General features: G+C 35.5%; 1 protein-coding gene across 1 annotated transcript in view; it reads left to right on the forward strand.

Annotated features, from left to right (window-relative positions):
* ABRAXAS1 (abraxas 1, BRCA1 A complex subunit) overlaps positions 1 to 14784 on the forward strand; it is a 22208-nt gene extending 7424 nt beyond the window's left edge. Inside the window, exons 3-9 of the mRNA XM_007946805.2 lie at positions 961 to 997; positions 4567 to 4633; positions 5958 to 6151; positions 7780 to 7899; positions 8883 to 8967; positions 13783 to 13897; positions 14351 to 14784. Of these exons, the coding sequence (XP_007944996.1) occupies positions 961 to 997; positions 4567 to 4633; positions 5958 to 6151; positions 7780 to 7899; positions 8883 to 8967; positions 13783 to 13897; positions 14351 to 14784 (1052 nt within the window). The remainder of the gene's footprint in view (positions 1 to 960; positions 998 to 4566; positions 4634 to 5957; positions 6152 to 7779; positions 7900 to 8882; positions 8968 to 13782; positions 13898 to 14350) is intronic.
* The last annotated feature ends 1654 nt before the right edge of the window (positions 14785 to 16438 follow it).

Here is a 16438-nt window from a genome sequence, read left to right on the forward strand (position 1 = left end):
GGGTCAAATCCACTAGCCACTCTTTGGAAGGAAGGTTGGCAATTTACTTCCATAGTGATACCACCTCGGAAATCCAAGGAGGGGTTGCTATGAGTCGGGCCAACTCGATGGCACATAACAACAAACATTGTGCTAGGCACCATTAAGGTACCAGGCAAGTGTGCTACAGGAACACTTCAGTATTTATGCGAATTATTTTAAAATGTTGAATTACTGTAAAACAGATTACTAACATACAAAATCCAAGATTGATACTTTGCTATATTACTTTGGTTAAGTAGAGATGGCATTTCCATTATTTTTATACTTTCCCGTATGTACAACAGAGTATGGTTTGCCAGTTATGAGTTACAAAGATTGTTCTTAGTGATTTTTCCAGACAGGATTTATCTGAGGGTAATAGGTGCATTTGCTAGAAGAAAAATGTCTAAAGAGGATGATCACTTTTCCTATTTAAATTACTATTGACAGGAGAATAAAACTTAAAAGATTTTTTTTTGATTCTTTAGTTTATAGATAACACTGACAAATCTCATTAAAAACCACTTAAAATGACAAAAGATAATCCCTTTAACAGTTGCTTTTATCAGTTGGGTAAAATTAGTGCATAATAACTTCCTTAGAACTCAGTGAAAATTTAGAACTTTGAACTTTTGCACTGAAGTGAATGAACCATTATTTAGAAGGAATACAGCAATGTGGTTGTGAAGAGCCTCAAGATTTGAATTTGACCTGCCCACCACTGATTTGGGAGTTGGGTGAACCACTTAATTTCTCTTTGTTTCTTGCCTCATATGTAAATGCAAAGAATGATAGCATCTATCTCACAAGTTTGTTTTACAGATTAAATGACACAGTCAATGGTAATGTGCTTTCTGGCATGAAGTAAGAGTACAGTATATGTTATTTAAATGACAATTTTATTAATGTAATCATAATTATAAATCCTTTTTTCCTCAGACATTCAGAAGTACATTCCATGCTATCAGCTTTTTAGGTGAGTAATATTAGTAAGAGCAAGGAAATGGTCATCATGGAAATTATTCTATACAAGTGAAGTGATTTTTAAAATTAGCAAATATCTTTGTTACCAGATATGTATGGTGATGCTGATGAAAATGAAAATATATGTATTTAATACCTGAAAATTCACCTGGGCTTTGTCAGTCCTATCTACTGGTTATTTATCTTGCATTTATATTCCTTACTTTTAACTTGTCTCCACTGCTTTTCCTAGGTACAAGCTTTACCTTGGTGATTGCTTTTCCTTTTCATACCAAGTCACTCCATTGCATATTATAAACTCTCTCTGACACAATCTCATAGATAATCAACAGCAGCCATTTATTCCTACCCTTTTATTCCTGTTTATTTTACCAATTATTTCTTCATTTATCATTTTTTTTAATGTTATCTTTTTCCTGTTAACCGGTTAGGTTCTTCACCTGACTTTCTTTCATTTGCCTTCTAGGAAGAAAGCTTTAGTTCTTAGGTCTACAGATGGTAGTAGTACTGTTAGCCTTACTATACTGTAATTTTAAATACTTTTTATTGAGCTATAACATAAACATAAAAACATCCATGTAATCAGCATATGGTGTAGTTTTAATAAAACAGTTTTATGATTTATATAAACCATACATGAAAAAAAGTATTACTATCTTATGGTCACTTAGTCACTGTAAACATCACAAAGGTTGTGTTAAGAGCTGTCATGGAGCATATGACTAACGTGAGAAAGATCTTTGGTTGAATAGTGGTAGAAAAAGCTGTAGTCATAAACTGCTATACCAGAAAAGTACAGCTTCTGTAGTGCCTTAGGAAAAATGGGCATAATAAAATATTTGTTGAATGGCTGAGGGATTCTTGGTTAGACTGCCTTAAGGGATCCTCTGGACCAGTGAAAGATTAAGAGGGAGAGTGAAAAGAAAGTGACTGATTCAATATCTATTGATATTACTAATCAATAATACTAAGATCTTAATAAGACCAATTTACTAGGCTTAGAGCTGGAGCGATTATGAGTTTCTCATTATCCAGTTATGAAAAACCTATGCTTGAGCTTTTTAGCTCTTACAGAACAAAGGGGTTAAGGGGGCAGACTGAGAACCACTTTTCAGGTTATTAACATTTTTGCTTAACCACAAAATAATAGATCTAGAAAGTTAATGTTTTAATCAAGGCCAAAGAGCTAAGTTAATAGTAGGACAAAAATGAGAAGAATCAGATTTCTCAGTTTCTATTCAGAGCTCTTTTCAGTACACGATGCTGTTGTTTCCTGTTAAAAATAATATAGTGAACATGTTAAAAAGCAGAATCTTCTGATACCACACTTCTTAGGGTCTAAGTTCAGTAAGCTTTATACCCATTTTTATGCTCTCCTACAAGCATTGGCATAGTATTGCCCTTGTGACCTGTTTTTGTATGGCCCTTGTGCGAAGAATGGTTTCTACATCTTTTAAGTTGTAAGAAAATAAGAGCAATATGCAACAAAGACTGTATGTGTCCTGCAAAGCCTAAAATAATTACTATTTGGCCCTTTACTAAAGAGTTTGCCAGCCCTACTGTAATACACTGAAACTGATTTGCTTAACTAAGAAGTCTGGGGAAGGACCTGAGAAATAGCCCATTGAAGTCCAAACTTAGGATGGAGAGACCTCAGCTCACTTACTTTGGACACATCAGTAAAGGACATCATGTTTGGTTAAGTATAGGACCAGCAAAAATGTGGGAAACCCAGCAATTCCATTACTAGGTATATATCCTAAACAAGTTGAGAACCAAGACAAGAACAGATATATGCACACCGTGCTAGCACTGTCAACCACTCGGAGGAGGATCTATGTAGGAGATCCTGGATAGATAGGGAGAACAATGTGGAACAAAACTGAAAATCATTTAAAAAAAAAGGGGGGGGGGGAAGGGACCAGGTTTGCTGGTCTAATAAAGCCTGGTGGGAACCCCTGAGGCTATGGCCCCTAGCTGCCCCTCAGGTCTGGAATTGAACCCACTCCTGTGGCTTCCAGCCAAACAAAAGACAGACATATGAGCTGAACATTTACATTAGGTAGATAAACTCCTTGGAGAGAGCAATCATGGGAGAATAGAAGGGCTGGGAGACAGCTGGGGTTGGGGGGACAGTAGTATGTGGGAGGGACAGGGAAGAGGTAATTATGGGGAGGAAATGGGAGGGGAACTGTTGCATTGTTGGAAACTGGTCAATGTCATGAGACAAAATGTATGTGATCTGCTGTACAGAAAATGAATTTGCTCTGTAAACTTTCACCCAAATCACAATAAAAAATTTTTAAAACAGAAAAAAAAATTGTGCAGTTTACATTTCTACTGCATAGTTTATTTCTATTTAAAAATACACCATATCTCCCCCAAAAACTTTAAGTAAAATTGATTCTTCTATAGAAGATGTACACTGCTATCCTATGGTTTCTTATGTACCTTAATGCTCCAGTTGGAGAAGTTCAGCTGTGGACCGTGCTAAAGCAATAGATGAATAAATTCTTGTATTTAGAGTTTTCCTGTAGGAACTATATATGGGTGAAATGGAGGGATCAGTTTGATCAGCCTAATAGCCTCCTTTGGTAGGTAGAACATTTTGTCTATTTTTATGTTATTTTTTAATGGGAAATTTTTAATGTAAGTGCTTTTAAGTAAACAACAACAAAAACATTTTGCCTATCAAGGTCTTTTTTTTTTTCAGTTTTATGTGACAAAATTTTTGCAGTATACAAATTAGAATCATCAGTAAAAGCCTATTCCAATAAATGTTATTTATAGAGGATTTTATATAAGAAAGATATTTTAGCATCATAGAAAATAGCAATGTTGATCTTAATGAATACTAAAAGGAAGAACATAGTATTTGCAATCTTCAGTTATTTTGGAAGGGAAAAAAAGCTGGAAGTAATAAATGCTTTGGAATCTTTAGCCATTATCATCCTATTTTTCCTACATCTTTGACATTATAACTACAGAACAAAGACTGCTAAACTCACACCTAACCCCCTAAAAAGTAACTACCCGTGAAACCACTGTCATCTGATACAAATACAGCTTTTTAGAGATTTGGCTTGGCTTTGTTGTCTTACTTCTAAAATAGATTAGCACTGAGTAAGTTGTTCTTTTGTTATTTTGCTTCATAACTCATGTTGTGTTTTTTATATGTATCAATATTGTAAAAAACATTTTTAATAAATTATGCATGAATTACATAGTGGCTGTATGAAGAGCTTAGTTTCTAACATCTGTATTTAGTGGGTAGTTTCTTCTCTTGTTTTAGGGTAAAAAATGAGATGCTTAGACTTTTCCCTTGATAAGTTTCTCCACCTGTTTTCCTTTATCACTGCTTAACGACTTAAATGTTTCTACCACTTTAAGTCTATTAATTTTACAATTTTATTTTAGGATTTCATCTCAGGCAAATGGGTGCATGGATTTGGCTGGGTAGTTTGGTTACGAGTAACAAAAATATGAAGGACTAATAAAATCATTTATACTTTTAGCTTATTTGAAATGTCTTTAATTTTGTGGCCTTTTTCGCTTTTACAGGTTTTACAATTCTTTAGGTGAAGTAAATGAGCAAGCACTGAAGAAAATACTATCTAGTGTCAAAAAGGTATTATAGTTTTATGTCAAGTAATCATAAAATTTCCTGATACACCTGTGTAATTTTTGGAGGGTGTAAGGGTACTTATATGCATTATTTTTGGCTCCTATAAATGTGAATACTTTGACAGAAGTTTTAAGCAGTATTTATTTTCATAATATCTCATAAGGCATGTAAAGAAAGGATTGTGTTTTACAGAAATTGAAAGGAATTGCTCTGAAAACAAAATGAGTGAGTTTTGTCCTTATCTTTCCTTCACTGTGATCATTAGTATTGATCTCTTCCTTTACTTCTTCATTTATTTTAGCACTTAATCTATTACTGTTATTTTAAAGAGACAAACATCTATGTTTAGTTTCCTTAGCTTGCAGTTACTATTTTTTATATTGCAGGGACTATACAGCACTTAATTTGAATCCCCCACAGCATACTTGATATTCAGTTAAAATGTTAAATTATGAAAATGGATTTTTTTTTTCCAAGTAAAAAATTTTTTCTAGGTACCATATATTTCCTCTTAAAACTTTTTGCTCTCTGATTTGAGAATAATAGTGGTTTCAATATAGGAATTATTTTTTATAATCCTCTGTTGAAAGTGCTTAGGCTTTTTTTCCAATTTTATTTCGTATTTTAAAATACACCTATAAAAATGTTTTAAGAAGAAAAGAAGTAATTTTAATTTCTTCAGTTTAAACATATGCAAATATAAAACTTAGTTGCTGAACATGTCAGATTGCTAAGCAATCAAAATTTTTTTTCTAATTACTAAAAATTTTATTTTTCCATTCAAATTAGATTTATTAATACAACATATTTGGGTACCATGTTACACTTTACAAGTCCCTAAACATGATTTTATTCTGTCTCAAAATTAACTCTCTATTATCCTCCTCTAAATCTCAGGTAAAAAATACAGATCCAACTTACTTATTTAACAAACTAAGTTTCCATAATAGAAGTTAACTTATTTTCAGGAAGAGATTGACTATTAAGTGAAAAATGGTGCTGGCATTTATTTCATTTAAATTTTAACTAAGGAGTAAGATTTCGAGCTAACAAGTGTTATAAAAGAAACTAGAGGACATTTAGAATCTACTTTCTCCCCTACTCTATCTTGAACAAAATTCCAGTGAAACACTGTAACTGAGTGGGAAGTAATTTAACTGAAGGTCAGTTTGCATACTTTATAAAAGTAAAGTATATGCTATCTTCCTAAACATTAAGAAAGTCATCTTTTAAGGTTGTCAGTTTTTCTGCTTAATTATAGCAGTAAGACACAAAATAATTATATCCATTAAGACACACACCTGATATTTTTTCTGTATTTTTTCAGAATGTGGTAGGTTGGTACAAATTCCGACGTCACTCAGATCAGATTATGACATTCAGAGAGAGACTGCTTCACAAAAACTTAATGAAGCATTTTTCAAACCAGGAACTTGTTTTTCTGCTACTAACACCAAGTATAACAACAGAAAGCTGCTCTACTCATCGGTTGGAACATGCCTTACATAAACCTCAAGAAGGGTAAATTTTGGCCAGTCATTGGCTATTGGAAGCTGATAGAAAAATACTTCTAATGTTTTTATGGTACTTTTTACCTTACCAGGTAGTCAAATTAGATTGTCCAATAACTCTCTGAGGTAGGTCTTATCATCTATTCTTTATACATGGAAAAATGAAAGTCAGATAAGGAAACCCAGTGTGGAAAGCTGACTTACTATTCTGACACTGAAGATATGCTTATTAAAAGTAGGAAAAATATTTGTGTTTTACATTTTGGATGATAAAGGATATAATGTTGAACTTAAGCCTGGGTACTTGAGCACCTTTTCTAACAGTCTCTGCAAAGCAGTAGAGGTGGTTCTCAATGATCCACCAAAATGAGTTTAACAGGGATTCCCCATAGGTTGTTGCAGAAAAGGACATGGAGGTGGTGTCCTCCAACCTTCTCTGATTTCACAAGGGGAAAACAGAATCACCATAAGCATCATCCCAAGGCTGATCCCTGTGAAAAAGGTCAGACATGCTGCCACTCTCCAACTGTTTTTCTTTTTTAACCAATTCTAAGACCAGTTTTTTAACCAATTCTAAGTCCATCCACAGCACTCTACTTCTCTGCTGGGTTTGATAAGTCATTGCAGTGGGTACACAGAACTCACAGACAGTACTCATGATTATGGAGTTTATTAGGTAAGCAACAGGTTACAATTTAGGTTTAAGAATGATACAGTTATTTGATCAGGACAGCCTCTCCTCTGCCATGCCCATAGGCATGCATGTCTCTGGCCTTTTACCTTCTTGGCCTGGGCTCTCCCCTGCTTGTGGAAGTGTTATAGAGCTCTTTTAGCTTTGCTGATAGGTACACCCCACTCCACTGCAAGCCTCCTGCCCAGAAGCATTCAGCTTTCTCACTCCATGGGCTGACAAGCCCACCTCCGTTTTGTGCCAGTATCTTGGTTCTGATGCGGCTTTCTCTCTGCTATCTCAACACAGGGGTCTTGGGTTTAAGGACGAGCTCCACTGCACCTTATCTCTTGATGGCAGTGAGATCCACCTCCTCCGCTCTGGGAAGGCCTATTCCAAGCCCAGTGGATTGACGAAACTGACCAATCCCCACATCAAGGCTTCACACACCCCATGTACAGTCCCACCCCTCAAACGCCCCACACGTGCCATTTACATTGTTAACAAGCTATCCAATCCCATTGGTGGGCCACAAGCACCTCACATTTACATAGTTCTACCCAGTCATCCTTGAGAGCCACGAAGTCTATGGCTGGAAGAGCCATACTAAACAGTCCTCTGCACTGCAGTTGTATAAACTACATTTGTATGAAATACAAGAATTCCACTAAAATTAATTTTATTATTTGCAGAAGAGATAAATGTCATATCAATACTTATTTTTTTATAATTAAAATAGCCATTTCCCCCACACACACAATTATTCCATGCACATTTTATAACTTTCAAAAGTCAGTTGCCTCGGGTCAGTAAATGCTTTCTTGGTTACGCAGTAAGGAATGGGAGTTTTTTGTTTATCTTTTAAACTTGTATAGGAAAAGTAGTCTAGTAAATATTTTTTATATATAGACTATAATAGATGCTAACCTTCCAGTTTGTTATTTATATTTTAAAACTTATGTCTTCAGACTTTTTCATAGGGTACCTTTAGTGGTCGCCAATCTGGGCATGTCTGAACAACTGGGTTATAAAACTGTATCAGGTTCCTGTATGTCTACTGGTTTTAGCCGAGCAGTAAAAACACACAGGTGAGATTCTTCAACTCCTTCCCCATACAACTCTTGTTCTTTTTCTGAAATTAATTTTTTATTGTCCAAACAACAGCAGAAGAAAAGTGAGAAGAAAACTGAGTAATGATCACATTACTCTAGTGAACTAAACAGTTTTTACTTTGTCTATATTTCCTTCTAGCACTTGCCCATGTATAGATCAAAGAAAATTAAATTTAACAAAAAGCAGGGGAGAAGTTTGTTGCACATCCTACACATTTTAATATACTTATTCTAGGGTAGAATAAATAGCTTCAAAATGATATTAATTTTCCAAAATTAATATTAAAGCCATGAATTAGACTGTATATTAAATTTTTTAAAAAATCAGGCTTTAGCCATCACTCTCACTCATACTATAGGATGTTTAGGGATAACTTTTTTGTAGCCATTAAGTAAAGGAATAATTCATATTCCAAACAGCAACACTGGTACTACAGGATACCTGCTAGAGTATAAACATGAAGCTAAAGGACTAGGTTTTACTTGTGTCTGTGTCTTCACAGTATTTAGTAGTGTACTATATATAGAATTGAATACCATGTTTCATTGATTCTAAACCATGTCTTCTGTAGTATTTGTTTTTCTTTGTGGTACATAAAATCAGTTCCTATTTCAATCAGTGTTGACTTAAGTTTGATATATAATTTTTTTTGATGCCTGTCCCAACTGCCAAAAAAGGAACCTTTTATTCTCCTCCATTCTACAATCTTTATTTTACTTAACCTCTTTTTTATGACTGGAATAGTACTTAAGAAGCTAAAAAGTATTAACATACTTTTAAGTATGAAGTTAAGAAGATGTTTAGGTTGGTTTTGCTGTGTGCAGGTAGGTTGACAAATTAATAGTCCCTACAAAGCCTGTAAAAAAGAACCTTTCCTTAATCCCCATGTATAAATTTTCCACCTTATCATTAAAATGAGTTATGTCCGTTTACCCAAGGAAATGGCATTTTTTTATAGCTCTGAATTTTTTGAAGAAGATGGATCTTTAAAGGAGGTACATAAGATAAATGAAATGTATGCTTCGTTACAAGAGGAGTTAAAGGTAAGTTAAAATACCAAACACTTAAAGACCATTTCTAGAGTTCACATCAAAATTGATCATTATGAAAATTTTTAGAATAACCTGACATTTTTGTTAGATTTATATTATTCTGTTAAAATCACTCCTTATTGATGTGGTTAGGTTCCAAACACCAGGTTGTTAATGCAAAAATTGGTATTAAGTGAAAGTGGAGGATGATCACATCATTACATAACTGCCAAACTACTAAGAATCATGCCCTAGCCAAATTGACACATAACCTTAAACCATCACAGCCAGTGTTATTCTCACCTTACATATCGGCATTCATTATTGCCAGATGTATGTTATTAATGGACAAAATAGCCTGATAGTAGATTTTTTTATCATCATAAATGTGCAGTGTCAGATAACTAAATAGTTGATAAGTGAGGAGGTTTAGTCAGTACTGCTGCAGTAACAAAGACTCCAAAATCTTGGTAGCTTACAAGGAAAAAGATTTATTTATACTCAAATGTTGGCTGCAGCTCTACTCCTATTCCAAATATCTTCAGTCCAGGATCTGAGCTAAAGGAGCAGTCCTTATCTGGAACATGCTATTCTCATAGCAAAAGGAAAGAGCAAGAAAGTTGGTGGAAATCCACAATGGGTCTTGAAACTTCTGCTCAGAATTGACATGTTACTTCCATTCACAGTTCATTGACCAAAGCAAGTCCCATAGCAATAGGCAGAAAGATATAATCCTTTCACAGAATAAAGGGAGAACAATACAATATACCACTGCATTAAGTTGTATCTTAAATTGTGTCATTTTGGGTGTTTTGAGAAGTAGACATCAAAATGAGTTTAGGTGTATAAGAGATTTGTTGGCCTGAGGAGGATACAGTACACAGAGCAGGTAAACAGAAGAACTGTTAGAATCCATTTAAATCTGAAACCTGAGTAAATGAGGGTAGGAAGAGTCTCAGTCTGCAATGCCATTCTGGGAAAGTTTCGGCTAAGACAGGAGTCTTTGAAACAAAGTAGCCTGTTAGAGGAATTCCCGGTCCTGGAAGAATGGACTTGCACTAATACCCACACGGTGCTAAACCATTGACTGGAAGCAGCCTGGAGGAGGCTTAGCCTAAGCACAAACAGTAGCAGCTGGGGTTGAAAGTCAACTGTGCTCGCCCAGCAAGAGATCTGAGGGGTGTATTTCTGTGGCCAATACACTTAACAGTGTCAAAACACTAAGAAAGTTTGGTTCGGTTTTTTACTACTACACACCTTTTTTTTTTTGAATGGTAATACAGAATCCCAAATATTAACATAATTTTCACTTTGCCACACTCTCTTCCATTTTTTTTTTCCTAATGCATATAGTCCCTGTGTTACAAATGTCCAACTTGGGGATAATTTGTACTTACCCTTTAGTAGTATGTAAATTTGCATTCACTTTGAAATGATTGGACCAACGTCTGCTCACAATAAATTATTCATCAACATCACTTTCACTTGCTGCCTGTGGAGCTTTTAAATCATTGAAAAGGCTTCCAGCCTTTTCTCTTTTTTATACATTTTTATTATGATTTGGGTGAAACTTTACAAATTCATTTGCCATACAGCAGTTCATAAACATTTTGTTTCATGATACTGACTGCAGTTCCCCACAATGTTAACAGCTCTCTTCCCACTTCCTCCCTGTAGTTAATCTCTTCCCTGTGCTCTCTCCTATGCAATCCTGCCCCAGAGCTATCTCCCTGTGCAAATACTGCCCTTCTGTAGGAACTCTGGTGGCACAGTGCCTAAGGCATTTGACTGCTAATCAGAAGGCTGGCAGTTCAAACCCACCAGGGACTCCTCAGAAGGAAAGTTGGGCAATCTACTTCCATAGTGGTACTGCCTCAGAATCCAAAGGAAGGGTAACAATGAAGTGGATCTAACTCGACAGCAGTGAGTTTAGTTTTTGCATATTCCCATGATCGGTCCTTCTAAGGAGTGCATCTACATGATGTAAATGTTCACCCTATATGTCTGTCTATTTGGTTGTCAGCCATAGGAGTGAGTTCAACTCCAGACTTGAAGTGTAACTAGGGGCCATAGTCTCAGGTCTCATCAAGCTCTATCAGACCATTTGACCTGATCTTTTTTTATGATTTTGAGTTTTGTTCCACGTTGTTCTCCCACTCTATCCAAGATCATCTGCACGGATCCCTTTCTGGTGGTTGGCAGTGGTAGCCAGGCACCATCTAGTTGTGGTCTCATGGTCATATAGTCCAGCTTTTTCTTGCACTAAAATAAGGCTAAATAAGAACCTTGTGCACATGTTCTAACTGACCTATAAATTCTTAAAGACACAGTTATAACCCTGGGGACTTCCTGTATACCTCTATATAGTTGACAGTCATGGGCTATATAAATTTGTATCATGATTTTTCATTTGCTGTATCAAACATTTTTCATGTTGCTACAGTTAATCTTTAGTCATTTTTAATGGCAGTATATTTCTTAAAGGAGCTCTGGTAGCATAGTGCCTAAGGTACTTGACAGCTAACCAGAAGGCTGGCAGTTCAAACCCACCAGCCATTCCTCAAGAGGAAATTTGGGTGATCTACTGTAGTGATACCACCTCAGAAACCCAAGGAGGGGTCGCTCTGAATTGGGTCCAACTCCACGGCACATAACAACAACATATTTCGTAGAGCAGTACATTAGAACTCCAGTTAAAAATACGAACTTAGGGTAACATGGAGGAATATAGAGGTATGTCACATGAACTGTGGGCTTCAGGAAAGAATTAAAATTAAGAGCTGGAAAGCCTTTAGAACTTTGTTTCTGCACACTGATTTCCTTCCTCATTTCTCTACAGATGTTTTTTGTCTTCATCTATTGGTAGACCACAGTTTCTATGTTTAGATCTCTTCTATTGAAGAGATTAGGATTTACTGATTAACTTTGTAATATCTCCAAATTACCAGGAGACTACCTAATTGGTTCCACTTGGGTCAGCTAGGTAAAACCAAAGACTAAACTCACTGCCGTTGAGTTGGATCAGGCTCATAGTGACCCCTCCTTGGGTTTCTGAGGCAGTATCAACTACAGAAGTTGATTGCACCATCTTCCTTCCAAGGAGTGGCTGGTGGGTTTGAACCGCCAGCCTTCTGATTAGTAGTCAAATGCCTTAGGCACTAAGCCACCAGAGCTCCTCAGGTAGGTAAAAGTAGTCAAAGGTAGGGTATAGAAAAAGGTGAGGGGAATACTGGCCAACTCTTCTAAGCAGGATGAACAAGTTCCATGAGAAATAAGCTGGGCAGACACCTCAGAAGTATCCACTAACACTGGCTGTAATAACTTAAAATTTATGTCCTTATGATTGGACATTAGTTACTTGTTTTGATATTATACTAAATTTTATATAAATTTTTGCGCATTAGTTAAGATACAGTCCCAAAGTGTAATTACTGAGTCAAAGTAATTATATTTTTAAAACTGATGACATATAAAGCAAGATTGCTTTCAAAAATACTTTCTCATATAGGAATTAACATCAATAGTTTGCTTTCCTAACAATAAATAATAGTTTCTCTATTTTCATTTTTGTCAGTTTTTTTCTTTTTTTTTTACTGTGATTTAGGTGAAAGTTTACAGAGCAAATTCATTTTCCACACAACAGTTCACACTTTGTCTCATGACATTGACTGCAATTTCCCACAATGCAGCAGCTCGCTTCCCACTTCCTCCCCATAATTACCTCGTCCCTGTGTCCTTCCCTCCCATGCACTCCTGCCCCGCAAGCTGTCTTTGCATATACAGCCCTTCTATTTTCCCATGATTGAGCTCTCTAAGGAGCGTATCCGCCTAATGTAAAAGTTGAGCTCATATGCCTGTCCTTTGGCTGGATGCCAAGACTGGGTTCAACTCCAGACCTGAAGGGCAGCTAGGGGCTATAGTCTCAGGGGTTTCACCAGGCTCTATCAACCAGCAAACCTGGTCTTTTTTTTTTTTTAATGATTGTGAGTTTTGTTCCACATTATTCTCGTACTCTATCCAGGATCTCCTACATAGATCCCCTCCGAGTGGTTGACAATGGTAGCCAAGCACCATCTAGTTCTTCTGGTCTCGTAGATTTATAGGCTGAGGATCGCATGGTGTACCAGTCCCTTGGACTAATTGTTTCCATGTGTTTTCTTCATTTTTATTTGCTCTGGATGAAGAGAGACCTGTTGTTGCATCTGGATGGCCGCTTGCAAGCTTTTAAGATCCTAGTTGCTATCACCAAAGTAGGATGTGGAACAGTGCTTCCATGTAGAATGTTATGCCAATTGAGCTTGATATCCTCTGTGACTGTGCAACCCCATAGGTCTAACTACTTGTTCCCTCTGGGTAGCCAGCTGTGGCCAAGAAGTGACTACAACCTTGTCCCTTGTTAGCTCTACTATATACCTAGAAATTCTTATAGAACATACAACACTTGTAGAAACATTGTTGCATTTTTGTCAGTTTCTTAATGTTAAATGTGTGCTGTAAGTAGGCATCTCTCACTTTATAATAGTACAATGTTTTTAGTTGGAAACTGAGTTAAATATTGCTTCAGGTTTTTATGATGTATAAAGAAAGTGACATGATAAAAGAGAAATCATTCATCTGAAAAGCATTTTGTAACACATAAATTACAGCACCATACAAGTGCTTATTGTTATTGAAGGTCTCTAGGAAATAGCACAATAAAATTTATATAAAGGCAATTTATATAAAGGTATTTGATATTATGTATTGCCAGAGATTTTGTATTATTTGTGAATCAAGACTATATACATAACTTGAAACTGTATTCTATGCCCATATTTTATTTTGCAGAGTATATGCAAAGAAGTAGAACACAGTGAGAGAGCAGTAGAGAAACTACTGGAAGATGTAAACAAATTAAAACAAGAAATTAAAAAAAGAAAACAAGCACAAATCCAAGTAGCAGGTACCAACAGGTTAACCACATCATTATTCCCTATGCTTTTAAAAAAATTCTCACTGATTTGCATTCATTTTTGAGCCAGCCACACTAACTACAATGAATTTGTCCACCTTGAGGTTAAACGTAGTCATTATCTTAGTGTCTTAAGCTGAACTGAACAAAGAACATGGTATTACAATAGCTATGCTATGTTATTCATATTAAAGAATACAACTTAAATTTTCTTTTAGAATATTCTGTGGCCTCACAAAATTTGAGTGAAACCAAAAATATGAATACACTGCAAAGTCTGATAAAAATTTATAAATTGGAATTTGTGATTATGTATAGCTTATTTTTCTTACTGTAGATAATTTGGTACAATTGTTTAGTTAAAATCTTTTTTAAATTATCAACTAATTATATAAAATTACACAGCAAATACTTTATGTTCAACTGTTGTTTTATTTTGTTTAGGAGACACAAATGTCCCAGAAGAACCTCAGGAGAACACTTTTCTTTGTCAAGCTTTACAAACCTTATTTCCAGATTCTGAATTTCTTCATTCATGTGTTATCTCTCTGAAAAATAGGCGTATTTCTAAAACTTGCTGTAACACCAGCCACCATCTTGATATGGTAGACAAACTGACGTTAATGGTAGAATGCACTGACATTCCTGAAGCTAGTCAAGCTTGTACACAGCAGATAATTAAGCGTAAAGCATTAGACATGGATGATGGATGGCAATTCAAGAAATCACGGCTGCTAGAGATACAAATCAAACAATCTAAAACAGATACTGATAGAAGTAATCAAGAAAAAGCATCCAGGGTAAGCAGTCCAGAAACAGATGAAGATGTTGAGAAAACAAAGGGTTCTAGTGAATATCCACGGTCGCCTACCTTTTGATCCTTTAGATCAAAACGATTTTTAATTGTATAAAGGGTAAAGCCAAACATTTTTATTGTTTTTATTATGTTGTGCTGTTTGCAGTAATGCAGAGATAAATTCTAATGCATGTATTTTATAAAGTACTTTTTAAAATATCAGATGCTGTTATTTTGAAACCAAACCTTTTTTGCCTGTCTATCAGAAATTTTGAGGGAATGGCTTAAATAGATGTATTCTTCTAAATTTGAATAGCATTCTTCAGAATTGGAAAAGAGAGACTAACATTTTTACAATATGGAAGGAAGTTAATATTAAAACATTTTTATCTAAGTCATTAAAGTTTTATTTCTTAAGTGATGTAGTACATTATAGCCAGGGCTGGTGGATGAAATAATGAATGACTTGTAAGATTTGGGATATATTTATACTAAAAATTATTCATTGTTTCAGCCTTTTATTTTTGTATATTGTCAAGGAAATAACTGATAAAGCTATGTACACATGACAGTAAAAGTGTCCTTTATTCTGATTTGCCAAATCTGTCAACCCTAATTAGGGCACAGCTATAATGCAACACAAAACAGTAATCTCTCTCCAGTCCAGAGTCCTCTCCATATGAAATCTGAGTATATTAGAAGCCTACTAATCCAGTATGTTTAGGATCAGCAGTTGGCTAGTTAAAGTAGAGAATCAAGGACTATATATATACTGATAATATAGATATACAAAACACATAGACGTATGTGTATGTGAATGTATATCACAAAGATTTTAACAAAATAGAAATGTTCATTTTTGCCAACTTGTTGATATAGGGCCAGAACTCTTCCAAGAGTCCAAGTCTACTCATTGGAATTCCTGTGTAAATCACACCAATTACCCAGCCTTTTTAACTCCCAGCTTCAGTTTCTTTAAAGTGAAGCAAGAAGTTAAACTTGCAAAACTACTTACCTACAGAATACAGAATACGGCCAGGTGTATTTCATTTTCACAGCATGCCTCCGCCTCAGTCTTTTGAGTTATCTTAACCACAGCTAATTTGAGAACTTTTCTTTTTAAAGCTAGTTATCTTCCTAAAGCATTTACTTAGTTTTCATAGCAATAGCAACAACACTTCCTGTTCATGATAGTTGGCATTGGCAGTGCAGAACTCACCAGTAGGGGAGTGAAAGGCTTCATTGTGATTTTTAGTGAGGATATAAACCCCAATTTAATTCAGTGAATGGGTTAAGAGCTTTTATTATATATGCATATTTCTTGTCTTTTCCACAGTTGTGCTGTATATGCAGGTGTAGTTAATGTCTTCTCCACAGTTAGAGTTTTTCACTGAGAATACACACATCATATGAAGCTATCACCAGGTTTTGCTCATGGGTGAAATACCGAACACTCTTTTGACTTTTGCTTTCTTCTGCTGGATACTTCCCAGGTAATGGAGCAAATTCATCCTCGTATCAAAAAACTTGTATTTTCTGTGTATTAACCTGCATTACCATGGACTGTTAATGAAGCCCACATAATACCAGAGATGATTTATGCAAATAATGAATTTCTGTTGCTAGGGTAGTATTTTACTGGTTACAGGTAGACCCCAGGTTCTGAACGTCCAACTTAGGGACAACTCACATGTGCCCTTTAATGGTATGTAAATTTGCCCTCACTTTAAAATGAT

This window comes from Orycteropus afer, unplaced genomic scaffold (assembly GCF_000298275.1).
Source record: "Orycteropus afer afer isolate SDZICR_OR568_19922 unplaced genomic scaffold, OryAfe1.0 scaffold00172, whole genome shotgun sequence".
In the NCBI taxonomy this organism is placed as follows: Eukaryota; Metazoa; Chordata; class Mammalia; order Tubulidentata; family Orycteropodidae; genus Orycteropus; species Orycteropus afer.